Source organism: Macrotis lagotis, chromosome 7 (genome assembly GCF_037893015.1).
Source record: "Macrotis lagotis isolate mMagLag1 chromosome 7, bilby.v1.9.chrom.fasta, whole genome shotgun sequence".
Lineage (NCBI taxonomy): Eukaryota > Metazoa > Chordata > Mammalia > Peramelemorphia > Peramelidae > Macrotis > Macrotis lagotis.
Genome location: NC_133664.1, coordinates 95,450,095 through 95,477,417, shown reverse-complemented (window position 1 = coordinate 95,477,417; position 27,323 = coordinate 95,450,095). Strand labels below are relative to the sequence as shown.

Genomic DNA, 27,323 nt, shown 5'->3' with positions numbered 1-27,323 from the left:
AGATTCAATATAAAATAATAAACTTCCATTCCAAGAAAACCTATATAACCAACACTACACATTGTTTTCAAAACTGCCCAGTTTTTCTTTGCTTCTTTGTTGGTTTTCTTTTGTTTTCTGCTGTGAACTTTTGACTTTATTTTCCCCCTTCCTCTCTCACTATCTTAAAGAAGGCCACAATTTAGTGTGGATATACACATATACACATATACACAAAATGACGCTAGGATCTCAGAACAAATTTCAGGGACTATTTGAGTTGAATTTTGACTTGGACCTTTCTTCTGAAACTTAACTTTGACCACTGATAGATTACTGGACCAGACCTGGAATGACCAAATGAGTTTGACTGTCTGCTAAACTAAGATTGGGTTTGGGCCCTGTTGAGACTGGTGAGAACTCAGGTCTTTTTTTCTCTTAGACCAATAAGTGCAACTTTGGACTCCTCATTGGAAAGTCTTGAGAATGGCCTCTTTCACACTATGCTGAAACATCTAGCCACAGTCTTGGGAAAGGCTTGGAAAGGGAGTTCCCACAATACTCCAAAGTTGCACCCCTGAAGCCATGGCTTAGGGACAAGGCTCAGACTTGGCTGGGCTTGGGCTCTGAGGAACTCAGTCATAGAGTGTTGGAACTGCTGGAAAGACTTCAGGATCCTTTTGTATTCTGCCTTTGACTTACCTCAATTTTCTGGGAGCAGTTTTGACATTTTTTTTAAAGTAGAGTAGTACATCTCTAATCTTGATGAAGTCTTTGTAGGGAATTACAGTCTTTCTAAAACTTTATCTGGACTACTCATCTTTTATCACTTCCTCATTTCAGAGCAGATCATTTCTGATCATAAATTTCTTGAACAATATTCTTTCTGCATTATGTGACATAGGCCATTATCAGAAATATGACCCTACATATCTCACTTTTTTGAGTCACCTGCATTTTTATCTCTCTAAGATTGTGGTGTTCCAGTATTTGCAAACCTGTACCATCAACAGAAGAACATTTGTGTTCAAAAGGTGGGCCTTTGCTCCATTGAGGAGCTTAGAATAATCAACATTTCTCAAATTTAAACCATCCTTTTTTTTTCTTAATTAATTCTGGGTCCAACTTATTCTCCATCTGTGTTACCTCTCCCAGATATATATGATCTACTAACTAAATGGACTTTCCATCAAACTGTACAATATATTCTGGTCAAGGAGTAGCTACGTCGTACAGTGAATAGTACTGGTCCTGGAGTCATAAGGATGTGAGTTCAAATCTGATCTCAAATGCTTGATATTTATAAACTTAGAGACCCTGGACAAGTCACTTAACCCCAATTCTCTTGTAAAAAGTTTATTTTTTTACATGTGGAAAAAAAAGAATTTTTCATTTATTTAATTTTTTATGTATGAATTGTTAGGCTGATTTCTTTTAGATAATGATGGCTCTCATTGATGAGTGTCTATAATATTCTAGGCCTTGACAAAATCAGTCCAGTGTTATCCATAAACATTCTCATTCTATAAAGGGAAATTATATCCTATTTGGATATTGTATAAGAATACATATCTCTTTGTTTTAAGCCTTGACTGATCATAATTAGTCACTGAAAATCTCTATCTACATTTGTCTAAAAATATTCTAGGAGATAGGCATAATTCCTTGTTGAAAGAGAAATGCTAACCCTGTATTTTGTTCTACTGAATCAAATCCCCTTTTATTTTGGTAATCAATGAACAAAATGATAGCTGAATCTTGTATTCTCTGATCATTTCACTTAAGTATGTGACAAAAAGATGTAAGATGTTGTAAATAATAAATGGACAACAAGGAGAACAAGTCAGTCAATAATTAAAGAAATTACAACAAGCTATTGACTAGAAAGTCAAATACTGAATCTCAAACTTAAATACTTTGTGACTCCCTGGAAAAGACTCTAAGGTTGGGAAAGATTGAATGCAAAAGGTAAAGGGATGACAGAGGACAAGATGGTTAGATAGTGCCATAGACAATAAACTTGAACTTGGACAGATTTCAAGAGATGGTGAATGATAGAAGGACTTGCCATGCTATGATCCATGAGTCATGAAGATATGACTGGATGACTCAACAACAACAAAAGCAAAAACTGCCTGTTTCTTGCTCATATTTTCATTGATGTTACTCCCAATATCCATGTAGAACATTCTCATAAATTTGTATAAAGTTGAGAAAGTACACATTATGTATTACTTTTTTTGGAGGGGAGATCTTAATATAGTCTGTGATTTTTAAAATTTGGCTATCTCATCCTTGAGATATCTCTTAGGGTGACCTCCCAATTCTTTCAAGAATGTTCTACCACCAGCATGGATTTCCTTAGTGAATGTTTACTCTAATCCCATTGCTACTCCCAACTTCATCTTCCTAGGTGTCATTTCTACTTTGTATAACCCATAGGGGAGGGAAATGTTAAGATTCCAAATGTTTTGGCTCCTTTATTACTGATTTTAAAAATAGATCATTATAAAAAACGAGATCACTTTTTGGTATCTATTTTTTCCCTCCTGATAGTTTTATTTATGAGTTGTTTGGGGATTTTTTTGATTTATTTATATCTCATGTGATAGACAGTTATTGAAAATATACCTTGTTACTTTTGTTTTCATAATGAGTCTAACTATGTCAGTTTTGGTGCCTATATTTTTCTTTTTTTTTTTTTTTAAAGATTTTATTTATTTTGAGTTTTACAATTTTCCCCCTAATCTTACTTCCCTCCCCCCACCCATCCACAGAAGGCAATTTTTCAGTCTTCACATTGTTTCCATGGTATACATTGATCCAAATTGAATGTGATGAGAGAGAAATCATATCCTTCAGGAAGAAACATAAAGTATAAGAGATAGCAAGATCAGACAATAAGATAACTTTTTTTCCCCTCTAAATTAAAAGTAATAGTCCTTGGTCTTTGTTTAAATTCATACAGATGGTATTCTCCATTGGAGATAGGAAAATTGTTGCACTGATGGAATGATTATTGCACTGATGGAATAAGTGAGTCCATCAAGGTTGATCATCACCCCCATGTTGCTGTTAGGGTATACAATGTTTTTCTGGTTCTGCTCATCTCACTCAGCATCAGTTCATAGTGCTTATATTTTCTTTTTCTTTCTTTCTTTCTTTCTTTCTTTCTTTCTTTCTTTCTTTCTTTCTTTCTTTCTTTCTTTCTTTCTTTCTTTCTTTTGCAAGGCAATGGGGTTAAGTGGCTTGCCCAAGGCCACACAGCTAGGTAATTACTAAGTGTCTGAGACTGGATTTGAACTCAGGTACTCCTGATTCCAGGTCTGGTGCTTCATCCACGGTGCCTATCTTTTCAAAGGGAACCTGTGAGCCACTCTTCCATTGAGTGCACCTTTCTTTTATGTCCTGGGTTTTTTTTCCTGTGAGAATCTCAGTACTTAAATGGTCTAGTTCTTTCAACAGTATGTTAAATTGTTGGATACTTGACAAATACCTCGTGTTTAAATTATCTGCATTTAGTTTAATGTTTATAGATGGTCTATAAATTGTGTGATTCTTGATAACTTCAACCAAATTTTCTGATACTTCATCACCCTCACAGTTTAAATGAAAAGGGTCCACATAGGACTGAAGATCATATATATATATATATATATATTATATATATATATAATATATATATGTATATATGTATGTATGTATAAATTTTGATTCATGGATTGCCATGGCCCTTAAAATCCATTGCCTAGTAGTCAATCTATTAAAGAGAATTCTCTAGATTTTTATCCAGGTTGACCCTAGAATTGTAGATTTGAATTATCATTGGGGTTGGACTAGAAGAATTTCTAGCATGATAAAACACACCAGAGCTCCCATGCTTTTCTGGAATAGACTTTGAAAATATAGAGTCATCATCAGGCATGCAATAATGCAGAAGACATGGGGCATTAGCATGCAATTAATAGGTGAGAGATTCAACAAGGATATTCAATCCAGATATACTAAACCTCATTTCAAGGGTCAAAGTAACTAATCAAAGGTTAATTCTAGAAATCAGAAAGGTAACAGAACCCAATGATTAGGCAGGAAAATGTTGTCTGAGTCTAGAAAAATGGATCAAGACCAAGGGGGCTCTGACTTAAATAAGGTCAGGATAATTTGGAAAGAGGAATAGTGCCTTCAACCTGTGGCTCCCAGGCAACATGTGTTCCTCAAAGCCCATTCATATGGCATTATTATAGTTTATTAATATAATTATTGGTAATATGAATTTCATTATAAATAAATATCCATTTCTAAATGTGGCCTTTTACAAGTTTTTGTTGGACTATATTGCCCAGAAGAGCTTAAAAGTTGGACAAACATGAACTAATAGCTAGCATTTATATAGTGCTTTAAGGATAGTGGAGCATTTTACATATATTATTTCATTTGATCTTTGCCCCAACCTTATGAAGTAGGGGTTATAATTATCCTAGTTTTACAGATGAGGAAATTGAGACTGAATGAGGTTAAATAGCTTCCCCAGAGTATCTAAGGAAAAATTAGAACTCTGGTCCTTTTGACTCCAACTCCAGTATCAAGTCACTGCATTACTTTGCTTCACCTGAAGAATAAGCCTGAGTTAGTGTCATTTTATAGTAGCAGTGTACTTGCATACCATTTCTCTGGTTATATCTGTTCAGCTGATAACCTGTGTAGTCTTCTATAAATGAATTAATTGGTTTATTCTCCTTGATGAGGGAAATTATATGCCCAGGAGGGGTTTATCTTCTTCACATGGCTGCATATGGATATTGTTCCAGATCATTATTTTACATCTGCCATCTTTTTTCCATTCCCCAGATACAGAATAAGGATTTTACTCAACTTTCTACATTCTTAGAGCTGAACAACTTCATGGTTTTGGTGCACAACTCATTTTGGGATGGGTAACTCAAGCCCTTAGAGATGCATGACTGAACTCTGGTTTTCCCTAATAGTGTCCAGCAATCTCCATTTACCCCTCAGATTCTGGTCTCCCACATGATCTGCCTTCCCTAACCTTATCTCCAAAGCTCTTTCCCAATTTTATCACCCCTATTATGATCTTTAATTCTCCTTGCCTTTTGACCCATTTTCAAACTTATAGAAGTTAGTCTTGAGTAACCACCAGTTACAAAGAAGTCTCTCTTTGATTTCTTGGGCTTGTCCTGTAAGGATGAAGAATGGACTCATTTAATAATGGATGGGGATTATGGGACCTCTGAGTATGAATTGCAAGGAATTTTAACAATAACTTCTATATATTTTCCCACTAATCATCAAATTCAATACCAAAAACAAAGGATGAATCTTCATTCCTCAAATGCCTCTCAGAATGCCTGGCATACAGTAGAAACCCAGTCAAAGTTTGTTGAATTGAATTAATATAAGCTCCTTGAGGGCAGAGTCTCATTATTTTTGTCTTTGCAGCCTCAGTACTTTGTATATTGTCTGCCTCATAGTGAACACTTAAAAAAAGTTTGATGTTTCATTTAATGATTATACACACTTTTCTATCTCCCTCTCTTTCTGTTTGTCTTTCTGCCTCCCTTTTTCCTTCCCTTCTTTTTTTCTCTGCTCTCTCTCTCCCTCTTACCTCTCTTTCCCTGATTTTTCTCTCTTCTTTTCTCTCTGTATTTTCCATCTTTTCTTTCTCCTTCCCACCCTGGTCCTTCCCTCTCTGTTTGTATATGCACACACATGAGAAGAATTGTAGATAGTCACTGTGCAAAAGAAATTACCAACATCAGTAACAGAATCATTGGTACCTTTGCCACTTGTCTTTTTGGTACTTCCTGTACCCTGTATTTAATATGAAAAGAAATAAATTTTGGTGTTTTTTGTGAATTTGGTTGTTATTTTTCCTTTCTTGTCAAAGAAGATCATTACATTGAAGAAGAGGAAATGTTAAGAAAAATATGTTCTATAATTAATCTGTTCCATCTGTACAGACAATGTATCTTACACTAACACTGATCCTTATCCCATTATCCAAGCTAGGGAGATAAGGTTGAGGAACTTTTTATAAAGTACTTTGCCCCTCCCTGACAAGGGCTCATTAAATCCCTTCCCTCAGTCACAAGAGGAGCCCCTATCAACAATGGATCCCTGCCCTGGTCAGAAGGGATTAAATCTTTGAGGTACAGTCCCTCTAGTACATTTCCTTAAATACCTCATTACCTTTAAAAGTTCATTCTCTGAGGTGGAGCCAAGATGGCCACAAAAACTGATCTTGTCTTAGGCACTCTCATAAAGCTTTCAAACTAAGGACTTTAACTAAATTTTCGAGAGACAGAACCCACAGAGGGACCCAGTGAGGCAGTTCTTCTACTCAAGGTAACCTGGAAAAGAGCAGAAAGGCTCTGCTCCCCGAGGTGGGAGGGGTGGCTGGCCAGAGAGGTGGCCTGCCAGAGCTAAAGAGCTTCACCCTCCCGGAGGCAGCCCCAGGGCACTGGGAGCCCTGGCTCTCAGCAGCGGGGGAGTTTCCATAGGGCACAAATTAGGGGAACGGGGGACCTCTGCCAGAGCAAGCACTTGAAGTCCAGGCCTCAGGGCAAACAGTGAGCAGCCACTAGATCCAGGAAACATAAGAAGGAGCCCCCAGGGCATGAGCCCATTGAACTGAAGGAGGGGAGTGAAGAGAGACTGCTGAGCTCTGTCCTCTGGCCCTGGAACAGGACTCTGGGGTTCTGAACACATTCAGACACTGATGGCAGTCTAGGCCTCCCCATAGAACAGCAGGGGCCCCTGCCACCTCAGCCCCATAGCAGAGGAGGGGTGCATATGGTCATTCACAGACCAGGAGGGAGGACAGAGCCTCACACACTGAGACCCTTGTGAGAGTGTCCCAAAAGCACAGGAAGCACCCCCAAAACAAGCTTAGGCTGAGAAAATGATCAAGCAGAGAAAAAAGAGGAACACCATTGAGAAATACATTATCTATGATCCTAAGAAGGATCAATATACTCAGTCTGAAGATGAGGAAACACAAGCTCCTGCATCTAAAGACTCCAAGAAAAACAGAAATTGGGATCAGGCTATGATAGAGCTCAAAAAAAGACTTTGAAAATCAAATGAGGGAGTTAGAAGGAAAAATTGGGAAAAGAAATGAGAGAGATGCAGGAAAAACATGAACATGAAGTCAGCAGCCTAGTCAAGGAAATCCCCCCAAATACTGAAGAAAATAGCATGCTAAAAACCAGCTTGGGTCAAATGGATAAAACAGTTCAAAAAGCTATTGAAGAGAAGAATACTTTAAAAAACAAAAATTGGCCAGATGGAAAAAGAGATAAGAAAACTCTCTGAGGAAAACAAATCCTTCAGACAAAGAATAGAACTCAGGGAGATTGATGAATTTACAAGAAATCAGGACTCATTACTTCAAAACCAAAAAAATGAAAAATTAGAAGAAAATGTGAAACATATTGAAAAAACAACTGATATGGAAAACAGATTTAGGAAAGATAATTTAAAAATTATTGGAATAACTGAAAGTCATGATCAGGAAAAGAGCCTTGACCTCATTTTCAAAGAATTACTGCAGGAAAATTGCCCTGATATCCTAGAATCAGAGGGTAAAATAGAAATGGAGAGAATCCATCTATCCCCCGAAAAAGAAATCCCAAAAATCCAACACCTAGGAATATTATAGCCAAGTTCCAGAATTCCCAAGTCAAAGAGAAAATATACAAGCAGCTAGAAGGACACAATTTAAATATTGTGGAGCTGCAGTCAGGATCACACAGGACTTAGCAGCAACTATATTAAAAGCTCATAGGGTTTGGAATATAATATACTGGAAGGCAAAAGAGCTTAGAATGCAGCCAAGAATGAACTACCCAGAAAAAACGAATGTTCTCTTCCAGGGAAAAAGATGGACTTTCAATGAACCAGGGGAATTTCAAATGTTCCTGTTGGAATGGCCAGAGCTGAACAGGTTTGATCTTCAAATACAGGACTCAGATGAAGCATAGAGATTGGAGGAGAGGGGGAAAATATGAGGGACTTAATGATGATGAACTGCATGTATTCCTGCATAGAAAAATGACACTGATAATACTCATATGAACCTTCTCAGTTAATAGAGCAGGTAGAAGGAGCTTTTATAGTTGAAGCACAGGAGAAAGCTGAATTTGAAGATAAAATATGGTGTAAAAATGGAGTCAATAGAAAAAAGGGAAATGTAATGGGAGAAAGAAAAAGGAGAGGGGGAATAGGCCAAGATATTTCATATAATAAGATTTTTCTTTATTAAAATGAGCTATTGCAATGATATGGATGGGGGGAAGACAAGGGGGAATGAGGGAATCTTCGCTCTCATCAGAGGTGGCTAGGAGAGGAAACAGTATATATACTCAATGGGGTATAGACATCTGGAGTAAGAAGGAGAGGGGGGGACAGGGGGAAGGGGGGGATATGAGTGATGGAGGAGAGGATGGACCATGGGGGGAGAGTGGTCAGATATAACACATTTTCTTTTTTACTTCTTGCAATGGATTGGGATTAGATGGCCTGTCCCAGACCATAGGGCCAGGTGGATGCTGAGCCTAAGGGGTGGTAGGGGGGGCTCAGTGCCTCTTGACCCCAGGACCAGGGATCTGTCTGCTGCACCACTCAGCTACCCTACAGCAGAGTCAGAGTGAAAGGAGACAGAAAATATAGTACATGGTAGTAGAGAAATATGAAAGGAGGGAGTTGCGATCAGCAACGGCAATGGTGGAAAAATATGGAAGTAACTTTTGTGATGGACTTATCATAAAGAATGTGTTCCACTCACGACAGAGTTGTTGGTGTTGGAACAAAGATTGAAGCACATTTTTTATTATTATTATTTGTGGGAGCGTGCAGGGCAAATGGGGCTGGGTGACCTGCCTGGGGCCACATAGTAGGGTAATCGTTGGGTGTCTGAGGCCGGATTTGGACCTGGGTGCTCCTGGCTCAAGGGCCAATGCTCTGTCCACCACCCAGCCACCCCTACTATTATTACTATTTTATTTTATTTTGGGTCTTTTTTTTTTTTTTTGGTTTTTGCAGGGCAATGGGGTTGAGGTGGCTTGCATGTCACACGGCTGGGTGATTGTTGGGTGTATGGGGCTGGATATGGGCTCAGGTGCTTCTGGCTCCTGGGCTGGTGCTCCATCCATTGCGCCACCTGGCCATACCTACAATTATTACTATTATTTTTTAATTTTAATTTTTTTCTCTCCCCTTTACTTTATCGCTCAAGTGAGTCTATATTTTTTGTGGGAATGGGGTATTTTGTTTACTCTTAAACAAGAATATTTTGTGAATGTATAAAAAACATTATTTGGACAGAATGAGAATAAATAAATATTAAATATTTAAAAAATAAGAAAAAAATAAAAGAAAATAAAAGAAGGCAAAATGGACAAAGATAAAAAAAGTTCATGCTCATGTTAGCTAGATGGCAGTGGATAGAGCACCCACCCTGTAGTCCAGAGGATCTGAGTTTAAATTTGACCTCAGACATTTAATAATACCTAGCTGTATGATCTTGGGCAGGTCACTTAACCTCATGCCAAAAAAACCCAAAAAAACAAAAACCAAAATCTCATGCTCTACTTAGTTGAGTTGTGAGGTCTTCCTTTAGGAGACCAGTCTGTTCTTAGGGTGCATTTTATCTCAAACTCTTATGCCCCTATACATTTTCTCACCTCTTATTCCCTTTTGGGATTGCTATTGCTAATCCTGCTAATCCTCTATTCTTGCTCTCTTAGATTCTGACAGCTATAGCAGAATAAATAAACTTTTTTGTGTCCCTAAATTCTTCTTTATCAGAATCAATCTTTTAAGTGAATTCTTTCACAGGATCCTTGAAGTCTTAAGCTGGTTATACATTTTCTAGCAAATTTACCAATCAGCATTTATTAAGTACTTATTATGTATCAGACATATTAAAATATATATGCATGGGTATGCACAACATAACCAAGCATAGGCATACATATATGCAAAACACACATACATGTATAGACATGCAAACAAATGCACACATATATGCATATGTGCATACTAGAGCATGGATGAGAGGTTTAGACTTTACCAACTACTAACACACAGAATGATAAAGTTTGAAGTTTTAGAGGAGCCTGCACTCTAGGATGGTCAAAAGGGTATCCAGAGCTTTGTTATGTCTCATCTATAATGGTTTGAATTGATGAAGAAAATAATTCTAATCCTGGTGGGGGAGGTAGGGGGAGAACAGGACAGCCCTACTTTATCCCATTCCCCTCAGCATTTTCTCTTTCCTCTACTTAGCTAGTTAGCTAGTTCTGGACTTAGTTCAGCAAAGGTCTTAGTTTTCATAACTTTGGAGGAATTCTATAGTCTACCTGATGCTTGTCTCTTTTTACTCCACTTTCCAATTTACATTAGCTCTTTATTTCCATAGAGATATTTTTACCTTGGGATACAGTTGGGCTTAGGAAGGGAAAAAAGGAATAAGCATTTGCAGAGTACCTATGAAGGACCAGGTATTGTATTAAGAACTTTATAAGTTTCTCATTTGATTACAATAGATTGAATATTATATAACATTACATAAGATAGTAATGTAATTAATACATCATATGATATATATTTGATTATAATGATGTCTCAGTAGGAGATATCTGTTATCCAGAGGTTTCCTTTTCCTGCCTAGGGTGCCCATATCTTTAATTCTGTGGGCAGTTTAACTTCAACACTTTAGAATAATACAGTACAGAGAGAAGACTTCTTAGAATCCAAATAGGTCAGATTAGGAAGGGTTTAGCAGCCAGGCATATTCTAGAGACTCAACTTCTCAGTTAGGGTTTATCATATGGAGGGAGGATTTGAAATTTCTGGATTACAGAAATCAATTCTCTTATAAGCTAGAATACTCCTTCCCCACCTCCTGATCAGGACTCCCTAGAGCCAAAGAATATATTTGAATTTGTTTCATTTACCAGAATATGAAATGTGGAATTTAACTGAATTTTTTGAGCATATTGAAAAGGTAAAGGTAACAGCCATTTAGGCTGTAGTGTAGTATGTAGGGGACCCAGGGTTTTGGGAGAGTACTTCCACTAGGTTTTCTAAAGCTGTAAAACTTTTTCCCCAATGGTGGTCGTTTTCTTTCCAACCACAGGTTGGTCACAGATCAGTTTTTTCCCCAGTGACTCATAGAGACCACTTATTAAGGTGTGGAGTTTTCCTGGTAGAAGTATGCTCTTCCACTCTTCCAGAACCCAGGGTCCTCTGCATACCGCATTACAACCTGCATGGAGAATGCTACACTCACCTCCTCAATATGCTAAAAAAAACTTCAATTAAATTGCACTTTTCAGTTTCTGGTAAAAGAAGTGAATTCAATCCATTATTTGGTTCTGGGGAGAAGAAGAAATAAGAAGCCATAATTTCCAGTATCTTTGCATCCTATAACATACTGATGGGGAATCACATCACGCTCCTTTGGTTTATTGAAGATAAGGGTTGTGTGCATGAGGGATCACAAGACCAGAGGCTTAAAACTGGTAAATGGTTAACCAGGACACATTTTAAAATTTAATTGCATTATCAACATTCTCTCTATCACTTTCCTAAATTTAGAACTCCAACAAAATAACAAGTCAAGCCCTAATTTGCAGTGCTTCCTCATTTCCAAGATGTAAATGCTCATATTGATTTAATTTTCTGCTTCTCTAAGAATTTCCACTGCTTCCAATACAACTCTGTTTTTGGAACCTTCTGGGAAAGGCTTGAGTGGTTCTTCTAGATACTCTCCTCTCCCAAATAGCATTGAGAAGGGTGAGAAAGTTTCTAAACTTATCCTTCCTTCCTTCCAGCCTTAGAGTCCGGTTCTGCCCCCCCTGCCAGCCCCACCACCCTCATCAGATACTATTCCTCCTGTCTCCTGGGGCCTCAGTCTCAACAGTAACATACCTGGCCTTCCTTTTCCTCCTCTGCTTGTTCTGTCCCTGTTGAGACTTTTCCCAGGGGGGTCCCAGCTACCTCCAGGATGATCCCTGCCACCAAACTCAACAGCCACAGTCTCATTTTAGCCTCTCCGTAGGCTCAGTGCAGGGTCAGTTTGGACTAGAGGTCTGGTTACTTCCCGAGAGAGGTCAGTGACCTGACCTTTGGGTATCTGACTGCTCCTTGTGGGAGGTGTCATGGTTAGTTATAAACCATCTTCTAGCTCTCTAATCTTCCAAAAGATCCTATCAAAGACAGGGCTCCTGGGATAACTACAGAGTTAGAGAAGGCAGGCAAGGTTGTAATTGAGTTTGTATCCAAAGCTTGGACTTTGCTGGTAGAGATTCTAGAGCCCTTTTCTCTTGGATTTATGTCTTGAGTATCCCTGCAACCACATAACAACTTCCTTATGATAGAATTCTTTTTCTGTTTCTTCATTTTTCCTACTTACATCCTGACTTTGGATTTGATATTTGGATATGATATTAGGGCTGGACTTTGTGTAATACAGAGGAAAAGTCTGGGTTATTCCTGTTGCTGCTTTGCTGTGTTATTGAGTCTTCCACTATTCCACATTATTGAGGACAGACTGGAGTCAATGCTCTTAAAGGGGTCTCAAAGTTTGATTGCTGCCCCATTGGTTTGAACTCTTCAAGGCCCTGCCCCTCATTTCAGACTGAATACCAGTAGATACTTCTGGACTCAGTTCCTATCAATGACTCCTATCAATTGTTCAGAGAGATGGAATTAAAGTTTCTTCTCTAGCAGGGATTCCTACCCTAGTTTTTCTTCTGAAGGCTGGACTAAAGGCTACAACTGAGGCAACATTCTGTATCTGGGGTCTGAGCCACTGCACTACTGCTCCTGATTCTGAACTTTTTGCTTTCTCAGTATATCACCCAAGACCTTTCTTGGGAATATTGCCCTCGATGCAGGTCTTCTTCAACTCTTGCCTGGATCTGTGATATGGAATGGAAATGGGTGACAAAGCTATCATTTGGCACTTTTCCCTGTTGCATCTCTCTATTAATACCCTGGTATAAGCCCAAGGGTGCCCTAGTGTGGGTCTGGGACCTCCTCTTTCCCTGGTATTCAGTCTTTATGGGACATTAAAGTGCTCCATTTGGTATGCTCCAGGCCAACCTGTCTCCAGTGTAAGTTCTGTCTGTCTATGCCAACTTGGAATGAATGAACAAAGGACTCTGTGACTTTTTTTTGGATTTTCCCATCAGGATATGACCTGGAAGTTTAAATACAACCTCAGACACTAAATGATGACATAGCTGTGTGACCTTGGACAAATCAGTTAATCCCATTGTCTCCTCACAAAAACAAAACAAAAGAATATAGCCTGGGACATTTTCTAGGTCTGTGGGAGCTTGGCATTTTGCTTTCTGACAAACTATCATCTTGCTTCTGTCTCTGGACATATTCTCTTGGAAGAAAAGTGTCGATAGTTATACCAATATATCTTCTATATCTATTCTCTGATCTAGGGAGAGAAAAGGAAAAGCTGGCTGCAGAGAATTCTCTAAAAAAGATACCATTACAAGTATAGTTAGGGGTGTCCTTGTCACAGTGCAGTGAAAAGAGTAGCAGATTTGAAGATGGAATACACAATTAACATCTCCTTTCTGCTATCTATTACTTTTGTGACCTTGGGCAAGTCACTCCACCACTTTCCTCATCTGTATAATGAGAGGGTTGGATTATATGCCCTCTACATTCTTTTAGGATCTTGTGTCATGAAGACTCAGAGAGGGAGTAAAAGGGTTAAAGAAACTTCTGCTACTATGCTGCTCTGGAGATTCAGAATCCTTGATCTTCTAAGAGATACTCATCCCTATTATTGCCCCTCCATGGGATTTGACTTTATAAGAGAGAATATAGAAGGGGAGAGGAAATGAAAATCCTAGAGCCATCTTATCCCTAGAATGATTGGGGAGGGGGGAAAATGCCTTCCTCCTCATCCATGCAATATACCCTACTAATTCCCTGCCAGGACCCTTAGTCTTTGTCTGTATGTTGAGGCTGTGAATAAATAACTGCCAGTGCCATGGGAGAGGTGACACAGCTAGGTCACTGGGGAATGCTTGGGATCTCCTGCTAGGGTGTTAGGAAAAGCAATAGAGTGGAGGTTAGAGCTGGGGTTTGAGAAGGGCTGAGAGAAGACTGAATGAAGCCTTCCTAGTGACTTAGTAGATAGGGCAGGGCACCCCTGAAAAACACTGTGTAATAGAGGATGAGGAGGAGATGTGGCAGATGTTTGAATGAGGAACTGTGGTCAAAAAAGGAAGGCGATAGCAGTGTGTATAATGGACTGAAGGCAGAGGAATAGAGGAGGGCTGTAGTCTGTTCATAATAATTGAGGGGATGAGAATCTGACATATCCAATAAAACATTTTATAGTTTAGTTATGTCCTATTCTTCCTGACCCCATTTTGAGTTTTCTTGGCAAAGATACTGGAATGGTTTGCCATTTCCTTCTCAAATTCATCTTATAGATTAGAAAACTGAGACAAACAGGGTTAAAAGAGTTGCCCAGGGTCGCACAATTAGTATCTGAGGAGAGATTTGAATTCAGCTCTTCCTGATCCAGTGCTCTATCAAGTATACCATCTAGATGCCCCAGGAGGATCCAAGTTAATGCCATTAAACGGCTTAGTGAGGATGAATTCCTCTACAGACTAGGTTTATACTTGAAGGAAGGGTATTATGGATTTAAATATTGTTAATTGATCAGGGGTCTTGGAAATATGGGTGTTGGAGGGGAATGGTAGAAACTTACTTTCATACTTGAAGTCTATGTGATTTTCGTGGAGTGAGTGCTCCCTCCACTGGTAGAGATCTCATCTCTACCCTCAACAAATCTTGGGTTCTTAACTTACAGTCTGATGAAATCATTTTTCTATTTTTAAACATTTTGATAGCTATATTTCAATTTAATTGCTTTCCTTTTTAATCCTATATATTTTGTTTCACCAATTTAAAAATGTTATTTGTACACTGGATCTATAAGCTTCACTAGGTTGATAAAGAGGTCTGTGACATAAAAAAAATGGTAAGAACTATTTCAGTAAATGGTTTTTAAGAGCACTGTCAGTGGAAGAATTTATCTTCCTGTGAGTAACCTCTCTGAAACCTAGATAAGTAAATCTTAAAATGTCACAGGGTCAGGTCTCCAAGTCTTTCTACCTTTATAGGTTGGGAGCAGTTTGCATTCTGTTGTTATAACCTTTTCAAATAGAATCACCTTTTACCTTGTTGATAGTTTAGATCAGGACTTTAGTAGAGGAATCTAAAACATATGAAGTACTGAAGTTGACTCATCATAGTACCAGGCATCATCTTTCACAGACTTCACACCTATAAAACCTAAGGTAATCGTTTCTTATGTTATTTAAGCTAAAAGATTATTATGAGAACTATATTAAGTTATTCTGGGGGTTCACAATTCATTTTGTTATTGTTAATGAAAAAAGTACAAGGCACAAATAACATCACAAAGCATTCAGTACTATCCTCAAATCCTCAATTGTGTGAGTAGTTTGTTAATCACATATTTTTTTAATTTATCTTAAACATTGAATAAATTTGTACTTTTATCCTGTAATAATGTATAAAGTTCATTAATTTTGTAAAAAAAAATCTGCTAAATATATTAATATTTAGAACCACATCATATTTTTTCTATATCAGGTAAAAAAGGATAGTCAGTGGAGAAGACAACTGATTCTTCTTTCAGTTCCACTAGATGAATAATAACTCTGTTATTGGAAAGTCATTCAACATCTCTGTACTAAAAGTGGAACATGCTGCCTGCCATATTTTTACAGAAAATAATAATCAATTGAGAGCTAATGGGTCTTGATTTCATAAAATTTATTTTGATAGCACCACCTAGAATACTTTAATGTTATTATGACATTCTTTTTGATGCTCAATCTTATTAATTCACACTGCAGGGTTTCCAGATTATATTTGTGTTGTTTTTAAATATATAAAATAATCCCTCAAAACTTCCCAGTCACTGTTTGACTTCCCAGTCATCTGTGTGTATTCTATAGTAACAGAACCAATTGATTTGTTTTCCTTCAGAGTATGAATTAATCTGATTGAAAAATATCTTCTCTGTTGTATATCTTGTTAACTGACAACAAAATAACATATTCTTCTCCACTTTGTCATCATGCAGATATCTTGCAAATACAATTAAAGTTCCCAGGTGGTTGCATCTAATTGCAAATTGTAAATGTCAGTTTTTTGAAATTTTTCTATAATAACTGATTCAGTTTCATCAGATACATCATCTATCCAATGTTAGAAACTTCCTACTGGACTCATCTCCAAATATACACTTGAAACTAGTTTTGACACATGGAAAAAAGTAATTTTTCTATAATGGAATGAGTTCCTTCTTTTTTGCAGTTTTATAGATATATTACTTCAATTAAGTTTCTACTTTTTTGCTTGTTCACTGCAATAAATGTATCATTTGTAGGTTGTAAATTCTGTTCTTTCCACTTTAAAGAATCAACAGTCTTATCAACATAGCTTTCATGTTTTGACTGTAAATTTTGAAGCAAAGGAGAAATTATTAAACTACTTTAAAAAAAATTAAAACATTGCAGTCGTGGGTATCCATTATCCCTTCTAATGAAAAAATAAATTTAATGTAGCCTTATTTATATGTCCCTTTCCCATTCATATTATAAAATAGATATTTCAAACACCTTTGTGTTTTATTTTCAGAATTGTGACCTTTTATTAATGACTTTTATTAATTTTCTGATTGGTGTGCTAAATTTGAATATTTTGAGATTCCTTACTATATGTTTTTGAACATCATTTTTTCAGCCTCTTCTGGTGTTTCCCTAGTGATCCATTTTAATTTTAAAAAGTAAAATAAAATAGTTTCTACAAAATTTTTATCTTTATATTCAATAGGCATTAATTATATAGTAATATTGTATTAGCTACTAACATCTGATGCAAATTATATTTCACTGCATGCTCTTGTCATAGAGGAAAAATATTTCTGGCATAATTGGGCAATTATTTAACTGTTTAAATTAATTATTTAACTGTTTAAGAGTTTTTAAATAAACTCCTTAGGCTATTGAATTAATAAATGGGAGCCACTGGCCAAAGAAATGCAAAATCCTAGTGTAGCTAGCCAATGTCAAACCTTAGAATTGACATCTTCCTTCCTGTGGCACTGGAATAGATTCTTATAGAGAAATATGGGAAATTCTATGATATTTTGGAGAATCCAAGAACTTGAATGAGAAAAAACACATTTACTCTCACTAGCCTTTAACTGAAATTTACTATTTTCTTCAATTATGAATTGAAAAAACTTATCCCAAGAAAGGATACATAGGCTTCACCAGATTGTCAAAGGCATCTATGATATGAAAAAGGTCAAGAATTTTATTTGTCAAGATCCTTTTGGATCTTGATTTTCATTTAATGTGTTAGTGATCCCTCCCGTGATCTCTCATAAATATTTTTCTTCCTGGACAGCCAATTATTAAACATTCACCAGTATATCCTTGTGTCTAGAGTGCAGGTAGTTCTGAATCTGCTCAGAAATATTGTTTTATAAAGCTGTCATATTCCAACCCTCCCAAATATAATACAATATAAAAGTATTAATTTATAGTGTTTTAAGACTACATATAATCCACAAGGGTCCATTTCTATTTGAGTTTGACACTACTGATTAGTTCCATGTTTTTATCTTTGCAATAGTGTAACATACTTTATCAAAACTTTGCTAAAATCTAGGTGAGTTTATCTATAACATTCCTTACATTTACTAGTTTAATAATCTCATTAAAATAAGAAAATAAGGTTAAGCTGGCATGAATTATTTTTAAAATTTTTTTTAAAGTTAATAAGAATTTATTTTTTTTCTTCCATTCACCTAATTCCATTGGAGGAAAGAAAACTCTTGTAACAAATATGCGTTGTAAATAATATAAAATATAAAATAAATCCCAATGCTTGCCATATCAAAAAATAAATGTTTCATTATTTATCTTACCTATCACCCTTTCTCTTGGCAGGTAAATTGCTTTCTTTCTTCCTCTGGAATTATAACAATGGAACAATATGAGGTGTACTGATGAATATTTAACAACCTTACTTTCCAGATATGAAAATGGATGCACAAGCATTTTTTATTTTCATCTGTTATTAATAACTTCTTAAGTTTAGACCATTAAGGAAGCAGTAAACTAACTACTGATTTATAGATTTCAAGGTTAAATACTCATGCTGAAAATTTTACCATGGGCTCTTCAAATTAGAGTTTGTTCCATGTTTTCATTGTTTTACAAAATACAGTCTTGGCTCTCATTTACCTGAAATAACTTTTCAAGTATCAATTCTACTGTTTATAGCTCTCCTTTATACAGAACTTTAAGATTTGAAAATTTGCTTTAGAAATATGCTTTATAAATGTTTATAAATTTATAAATATGCTTTATAACTATTAAATGCTTTAATATTCACAACTATCCTAAGAGGTTTAAGTACTATTATTATTATTATTATTATTATACTGCTAAGGAAACAGGCAGAGGTTAAGTGATTTGCCTAGATTCACACAATAAACTTAATCTGAATTTAGGTCTTTCTGGCTCCAGGTCTGGCAGACTATCCACTGGGATGGATATCTAGCTGCCTCTGTCTGGAAGAATTTTTCTTTTTAGCCTCAGCAAAACTTTCACCTTTCACTTCTTGCTTAGTTCCCTAAATCACTGAACTAATTTGAGGCTTTCACTTCCTAGATCATTTCCTGAGCTTGATCTGTAATATTTGAGTTTTATGTATTACCTGTCCATTTGTCGCTATCACCCTTTGGGGCTTTGGTGCTGGTTCAGATCCAGGAAGCAGAAACTCACTTATCTTATCACTTTTCTGATGTTAAAGTCCATTCCTCACTCTAAACAGATACTCACTCTTTGAATTTTTACTTTAATAAAATATAGCCACATATACCTCTCTTTAACTTTTTGTCATTATGGGCAGATTATAGCAGGCTAGGACACACATTACTTACAGGAACACAATACAACATATAGAGAAAAGATACATTCACTGAGTTCCCTAATGTCCAGCCTTCTGATACCACATAGCACATGCTGGCCTTATTATTTGTTAAGATTTTTAGCTTAATCATTCTGTGGAAGTTCAAAATTGAGTTGCTCTTCATTTCCCTCCCCTGTCTTGTCTTCTCTCACTCTCTGCAGCAAATTGATCAGCTTTCCTTTCCTCTTCTTGCTAATTGATCTTTACTCACTTTTAGTAAATGTAATTAGGAAACTGATTTAGAGGTAGATTTTTTAGTTGTTTTTTTTGGGGGGGGAGGGAATATTTGAATGGAAAAGGCTGATGGGGTATTCCAGAATGTTTCATATTTTTTCTCATTAAAAATTGATGGAGATAGTATTATTTTTAATACCAATTTTTATGGGTGGTTTTCATGGAATGGAATGTATATGTGTGTTTGTGTGTATGTATGTTTGTGTGTGTTTGTGTGTATGTAAGCTAAGAGTAAATGAAAGCCCAGGGGTAAGGTAACTTGAGGAATACAAGCTAAGGAGAATCAGCTTTTGAAGAAGATGCTATTAGTTTATCTGGAAAGGCATAATTATTTATATGTAGTTGGGTATGTTATTATACATGTGTGAATTATAAGTCTATAACAAGTATCCATACTTATTGAATCTAGGAAAGAGTGGAATATTGGATTGTCTCATTTAGGTTTACTAGGTCTAGTATCACATAAACAAGTGAGATGCATGTAACTGTAGAATTGTTTTGTAGTACTGGTTTGCTCTTGCTTTTGCATGGGTAAAAATCCTTTCAAGGGGTTTGAATGACTTCAGTGCAATAGCTGAAGCAGCCTTTCTCAAACTGTAACTCCTACATGGTGCACAGGCTGCCATAAGCTATCTAGCCACTAGAGGGTAATCAAATCTTTGAAGTCCTAAGTTGTTTTCTTCACCAAGATGTTGATTTGTGTTTGACTTCAAAAGTGACTTCATCTCTTGTTCCTGAGTTCCAACCTAGAGGAAGAGATTGAAATATTAAATGATATAAATCTTTACAATTTTCTGCATCTACCTTTGGTGCCCTTAGATTTAAAAATTTATTCTCTAATCTCTACATGTTTATTTTACTTAGAAGAAAATGAAAAGAAAAATAGGCAAACCTCTCCCTTCATCTTATCAATGTTCTTTCTTCTTGTTTACTCCAGTCAGGCATCTTATCTTTTCTCATTTTTAGCAAGTATAATTTAGAGGGTTTTTAAAATTTGGGTGTATTTGAATGGAAAAGGGTGATGGGTGTCAAGGGATATTCCATAATTTTTCTCATTAAGAATGGAAATAGTATTTTTATGATATAGATTTTTTTTGCTTCATGGGTAGTTTTTCATGGAATGTATTAGTGGAGAAAGGCAAAAATGTGCAGAGACCAGGCAGACCATGTCACTAACTTTTCTTAAACTCAGGGATGTTCCTTAAAAGGTTTAGAGTTATGCCAGAAACTCAATCTGAATTAAGCCTTCTGTGAGGCTATAATTGCTGAGTTACTTTGTAGCCAGGGTTGCCTTTGGGGTAACTAGAGTCACGTTGGAATAGAAAAACAGGAAAATATATAGGAGCCTGGGAATAAGCCCAAGGTTGGGCCAAAGAAAGGATTCAAGGTATCAGTTGAAACACCAAGGGCGTTCTCCAATCCTTAGTCAGTCTGGTACTCTTCTAAGCTGTCTGTGGAGGGGTTCTTGTGTGGGATAAAAATCCACTTGAAAGATACAGAGACTTCTCTGAGCCAAAAGGAAAGTTTATTTTGACTTTTCTTGAGAAAAGGGCACCCCCAAATCTCACAAAGGTGGCTTTCTCACAAAGGAGCTGCCCTGAGGTGATAGTCAAGCAAGATTATATGGCCTAGCATGATTCCCCCCTCCCTAGCCCCCTCTCTTCCAACCTGATTGGTTAAGGTTTTCAGAGTTACAATCTTCATGCAAAAAATCTACCCAGCAACAAAGAGAAGAATAAAAGGTTTCATAAAATATTACCTCACTATCCAGATGGCGAGGGTATCAGAAGATTTATAATGACCTTCTGTTAAATGAATTAATGTCTGAGTATTCAAGGCCTTCTACAGGACTCTACTAGCACTTATCAAATAAGAAAAGACAGGCTACTGTTCTCACAGTCCATTATCAAACAGATGGCTAACCAAGACTGCAAGGTCTCTTCTCTAGAAGTATTCTATTATTTCCCTTCCTAAAAGAATCAGGAGGGTATCTGACTGAGAATGCAAGACCTGTTTCCTCCTTCTAAGAATAGTCTAAGGGTAATAGTCTGTCTTTGTTTTTTAATTTTTTTTAACATTTTATGTGTTTTCCAATTATATACAATAGTAGTATCTACCTATCATTTTTTGTAAGGTTTTGAATTTTACAATTTCCCCCCACCCTCCCTTCCCTTCCCCCACCCCCACAGAAGACAGCCTGATAGTCTTTACATTGTTTCCATGCTACACACTGATCAAAATTGAATGTGCTGGGAGTAAACATAACCCCCCCTCCCCCAAGAAGATGAGAAACCTCAAGAATAGAGAGAAAGAAGAAAAGCAAATATATACTTCAGTCTGTGTTCAGATTCCAATGACTCTGTCTCTGGGGTGAGTTGCCTTCTTTATCATAAGTCCACCAGAGAAGTTGCTTCAATATTTTCTCCACAGTTGCTATTTACTAGCTGTACCTCCACTCTATTCCTCCCCACTCCCATTTATTCTATTCTCTCTCTCTCCTTTCATCCTGGCTCTGTCCAAAAGTTTGTTTTATCTGAGTACCCTCTCCCACTATCTTCCCTCTTTCTCTCTCCTATTCCCCCCCCCTTCTCTCCCCCCCTTCCCCCTTATCCCATCCCTTTCTTCCCATTTTTCTCCAGGGGTAAGATAGATTTCCTCACTCTATTAAGTGTGTATGTGTATGTTCCTCTCTGAGCCATTTCTGGTGAGAATGAAGGCTCACTCATCCCCCCTTGCCTTCCCCCTTTCCACTCAATTGAAAAAGCTTTTTCTTGACTCTTATGTGAAATTTCTTAAGCTTTCTCTTCATCTCCTTTCCCTTCCTCCTAGTACTTTCTTTTATCATCCATTGACTCCATCTTTTTATATATTATGTTCCTTCTTATGTCCTATCTATATATGCTCCTTCTAACAGCTCTTATAAATGAGAAATTTCATATGAGTTATCAATAGCTTCTTCCCATGCAGGAATACAAGCAGTTCAATATCATTAAGTTCCTCATAGTTAGTCCTTCTCTTCCACCCCATCTATGATTCACCAGAGTCCTGTTCTTAGAGATCACAACTTTCTGTTCAGCTCTGGTTGTTTCAGTAGGAAAGTTTGAAAGTCCCTTGTTTCATTGAAAGTTTATCTTTTCCTCTGAAAGAAGATGTTCAGTTTTGCTGGGTAGTTGATTCTCAGTTGTAAACCAAGATCTTTTGCCTTCCAGAATATCATATTCCAATCCCTATGAGCCCTTAATGTAGATGCTGCCAGATCCTGTGTGATCCTGACTTAAGGAGCCCCAGTAGTTGAATTGTTTGTTTCTGGCAGCGTTTAGAGTTTTCTCTTTGATTTAGGAGTTTTGGAATTTGGCTATAATATTCCTGGAAGTTTTTCTTTTGGTATCTCTTTCAGGAGGTGACTGGTGGATTCTCTCAATTTCCATTTTACCCTCTGCGTCTAGGATCTCTGGGCAATTTTGCTGTATTATTTCTTGAAAAATGAAGTCTAGGCTTTTTTTTTTCTCTTATCATGGCTTTCAGATAGCCTAATAATTTTTATATTATTTCTTCTGGTTCTGTTTTCAAGGTCAGTTGTTTTTCCAAAGAGATATTTCACATTTTCTTTTAATTTTTGGCTTTTTTGGCAGAGTTTTATTTCTTACTGATTTCTTGCAAAGTCATCGGCTTCCTTTAGTTCCATTCTGCATTTGAAGGAGTTATTTTCTTCAGAGAGCTTTTTTATCTCCTTTTCCAACTGACCAATTCTTTTTAAGGCATTCTTCTCCTCATTTACCTTTTGTTTTGCTTTTTTTCATTAGGCCTAAACTGGTTTTTAACATATTATTTTCTTCAATTTTTTTTGTATATCTTTCACCAACCATGATTTGGTTTTCATGATTTTTCTGCATTGCTCTCATTTCTCCTCCCAATTTTTCTTCCATCTCCCTGAATTGCTTTTCAAAGTCTTTTTTGAGCTCTCCATAGTCTGAGCCCATTTTCTATTTCTCTTGGAGGTTTTGGATATAGAAGCTTCGATTTTGTCACCATCTGAGCATGTGTTTTGATCTTCCATGGGACTAAAGTAATTCTCTATGGTCAGATTCTTCTTTTTCTGTTGTTTACTCATTTCATCAGCCCAAGACAGCATTTCCAAGGTTTTGGGGCTTTTTTTTGGGACACCCCACTGGGACCTTTATTCCTCCAAGTTCTTATGTTCTTTTGCCTGTGCTTTGATATGTATATGGTTCCTGTACTTCCCTCTGCCCTGGAGGGATCCAGCTTGGCTACTTAGTATGGAAGCCCAAACTGCAACCTGGATCTGAGTGTAAGCTAGCAGTAGAGTCCTACCCTGAGGGAGAGCAGAGAAATCTCTGCAGTCTTCCTTGACCACTTACTGTCTCTGGGGGTGCAGGCTGCTTTCTCCAGATTCTTGCTGCAGATTCTGTGGCCAGTACTCCTCACTCCACACTCATTCTGGTGTAGCAGAGTTCTCTCACCACTCCTTCAAGCTGTTGCTGGTGATCTCTGGGCTAGGCTGGGTTGGGCTGTGCTGTGCTGCAGGCCTGACTGTTTTCCAACCCCCCCCCCCCCCCAGTGAAACAGACCTTTCCAGCAGAACTTCTAAGTTATCTTGGACTGGGAAAACGTATCACTCAGTCTTTCTGTGGGTTCAACCCTCTAAATTTTGGCTAGTCACAATTTGTTGGCTTTTGGAGTTTTGGTGGGGAGGAGTTCCCAGGAAATGCTGCCTTCATGCTGCCATCTTTGTTCTGCCCCCCCCCCACAGTTTTTGTCTGTCTTTATTTTTTTTTTTTTACAAAGGAAACAAATTGTATTCAGTTATTTAAAAAAAAAAAAGCTGATGGCTCCTTAATCAGTGAAGCCCTGGCTTGAACCAACACCTTAGAAAGGCCAAGACCATGTCTCATCCTCTCTTTTTTTTCTATCACTCACGTACTTGGGTACCTTAGAGGGAGAGAGGCACTTGAAATACAAAGGGACTATCGGGTTTCATGTGGCAGTTTCTATGGGGATGGGCTGACCCTGCTTTCCAACAGTTGCTGTAGAGGCCAGCATTGTGTGGACACTTTGCCACTGTAGTCAAATCTATGTGGCTCATTTTGGAGGCTCATGTATGCTTCAGAAAGAAACGCTAATTATATAGAAAGAACCAGAAACCAGGAGGGAGAAGGGAAAAAAGGGCTCAGATGTCACTGTTAGTAAACAATCATTATAGTCCTGGGGCATCAGAATGTTGCATCAGCTTAACCAAGGGAGAAAAATGATCATTCTCATGTTAAGTTTTAATAGATTTGGGTCTAATTATCATTAAAAAAAAATGAGAATGGAGGTCAGACAAGGGTCTGTACACAGCTTCCCCGGGGCTTCAGTGTCACCCAAACACCTGTCCACCAGTGCTCTGTGGACATTGGACCTCTAAGGAAGCCTTGTTCCTGCCTGCCCTGCCCACACCACTTTCTGCTGGCCTCATTCTTTGCCATTGGGTCAGTCCTGGAATCTATGGTTGCTCCGAGATCATTTATTCCACCTCCCCTATGGAACTTGTTTTGATGTTTCCCATGCCAAAGCTCCACAAGGCTACCCCAATGATGCTGGACAGAAACACAGAAATGGCAGGGAAGAGGAGGAGTCTGTCAGGGACGGACACAAATCCCAACCCAGGTAGGTCACTGCAGTAGCACCCGTGTCCTCTGCTTCCAGTTCAGGGTGGGGGAGAGGGGATCTAAGCGATCACCCTCAAGCAAGGAAGGCAAAGGAGGGGCTCTGTCTCTGTAGCTAACCAAACATGCCCATGTAAAGCTGTTTTTCCTTTTGGTGGTAGCTGCTTAACTCCGATTCTGTCCACTGCAGGTATCGCCGGACATTGGCATCTTTTGGCTGACGGTCAGTGGCAGCCTGACGGTAGTGTCGGGCCTGGTCATAGTCTTGCAGGTGAAAAGAGGCCACTCCTGCCCGGTGTAAGGCCTTGGCATGACAAGGCTGGCGTTCTAAGACCTTCTGACTATATTCTCTTACTCGGTCATAGTTCACCGGCTCCATCTGGAGAAGACAGGCCGCCAGGTTGCTGTAGCAGTCCGCCCGCGTGGCGTCCAGCGCCTGCTGCTGCCCGGCGGGCAGGCCGGGTCCGGCCCCGCAGGGGCGGCGCGGGGCCGCGGGCAGGCCGGGCCGGGGTCCGGGCCCGCAGGGGCGGCGCGGGGCCGCGGGCAGGCCGGGGTCCGGGCCCGCAGGGGCGGCGGCGCGGGGCCGGGGGCAGGCCGGGGTCCGGGCCCCGCAGGGGCGGCGCGGGGCCGGGGGCAGGCCGGGGTCCGGGCCCCGCAGGGGCGGCGCGGGGCCGCGGGCAGGCCAGGCCGGGGTCCGGGCCCGCAGGGGCGGCGGCGCGGGGCCGGGGGCAGGCCGGGGTCCGGGCCCCGCAGGGGCGGCGCGGGGGCCGCGGGCAGGCCAGGCCGGGGTCCGGGCCCGCAGGGGCGGCGGCGCGGGGCCGCGGGCAGGCCAGGCCGGGTCCGGCCCCGCGGCGGCGGCAGCGCGCGGTGGTAGCGGCCCGCGGCGTGGCGGTGGCGCCCCTCCGGGTAGCGCTGGTTGCCCTCCGCCTTGCACTGCCGCGCCGCCCGCAGCCTGCGCTCCGTGGCCGGGGAGCCCGCTCCGCCCCGGGGCCTCCCGGCGGTGCGTGGCGCGGGTGCGCGCCCCTGCGGGGCTCCGCGGAACCTCGTCTTAATGATTTTTAACTCTGAGAGGACTTCGCTAAGAATATAACACTTAAAAGGGAATATTCCACTCATTCTGAAGGAGAAAGCCTAATTGTGCTGCTTCCCTGTAACCTACCATCTTTTCAGATTCTTTTCCTGGCCTTTTGAAAGAGTGATGGGGCAGAACAAGATTTGCCTACCCTTTAGTTTTTCCCCTCCAGTTTCTTAGAAAGGATAGTAATAGGATATATAAACTGACCCCTAAAACACCTTCTTACTCTTTCTCCACTACCTTACAAGTAAGAATCATTGCCCTAGCCTTCTTCCTAGTCAGAGTAAAATCCGTGTTCCTAAATGCCTCCTCCTGACCCCTCTCCCAAACACATACACTTCCTGAAAATTTTGTCATTGTTGAATCATTCCATTAGGGTTAAGTATTGGTCTCTCTGTTAGGTTTCCTTTGCAAGCACAAATATTCGTGGACAGAATAATAATTCTGAGGAACTGACACCTCTGTAAGTACATTTTCCAAATTTCTTTCCTATCTGACGGGAGAGATGGGGCAGGTTTAGTGTTCTGGGATTCTGGGGAGGAAGGGATGTTTTCTCCCAACGGACATGAGGAAAATCCTAGCAAGAAAAGCTGGCAGACTCCTCACTTATCTGTTTTGCTACAAGGGTAGCCTTGCTTAGAGAAAAGAAATTAGTTACAAATTTAGAGACTGGACATAAGAGCTAAAAACTGTTCTCATGATAGTGGGAAAATAAGGGAGATAAGATGGTCACATCAAGTTCAGTGACTTTGTAAGGAGGTTGGCTCCCAGCTTTCCTCTGATCCGATCAGTGTGCACTTTGACCATAAAAGAGGAGTCATTACCTGAAGAAGGGATTGTTCTACTGAGAAACATTCAAAGGGTGATTATAGATAGAGCACATGGTAGGGGTAATATAAGGATGAGACTTGGTAGGGCAAGATGGATGATAAGATAAGGGGATGGAAAAACACAAAAAGAAAAGAGGACAGTGTAAAATTGAACTGGTTAAGCAAAGGCTCCTCCTTAGGAAAATGGACACAATAATATTTGCACAATTGACCTCACAGGGTTGTTTTGAGGGAAGCAGCTTGTAAATCGTAGAGTGCTACTTAAATGGGAGTTACTTTTCTTACTATTATAATTATTATTATTAATTTATTTGGAAAATATTCCCATAAACAGAATAACTGGAGACATGCTCAATATATAGAATGAAAGAAAGGAAAAAGCACAGTGACCAAAACATTTTCCTTTTGGAGTGTTATCCCTACTTGGGCAACACAGATCGTCATTTCTGGCATAGC

General features: G+C 38.9%; 1 protein-coding gene, 1 long non-coding RNA gene and 1 pseudogene across 2 annotated transcripts in view; all 3 read right to left on the bottom strand.

Annotated features, from left to right (window-relative positions):
- The window catches only part of LOC141492755 (uncharacterized), a 31,277-nt gene extending 19,163 nt beyond the window's left edge, over nucleotides 1–12,114 (bottom strand). Inside the window, exon 1 of the mRNA XM_074193411.1 lies at nucleotides 11,932–12,114. Within this exon, the coding sequence (XP_074049512.1) occupies nucleotides 11,932–12,045 (114 nt within the window). The 5' untranslated portion in view covers nucleotides 12,046–12,114. The remainder of the gene's footprint in view (nucleotides 1–11,931) is intronic.
- A 6,179-nt stretch (nucleotides 12,115–18,293) lies between these two features.
- Nucleotides 18,294–27,323, bottom strand: part of LOC141492765 (uncharacterized) — a 28,454-nt gene continuing 19,424 nt past the window's right edge. The window contains exon 3 of the long non-coding RNA XR_012470046.1: nucleotides 18,294–20,042. This is a non-coding gene — a long non-coding RNA (uncharacterized LOC141492765). The remainder of the gene's footprint in view (nucleotides 20,043–27,323) is intronic.
- Nucleotides 24,080–25,370, bottom strand: LOC141492759 (tetratricopeptide repeat protein 9C pseudogene; annotated as a pseudogene).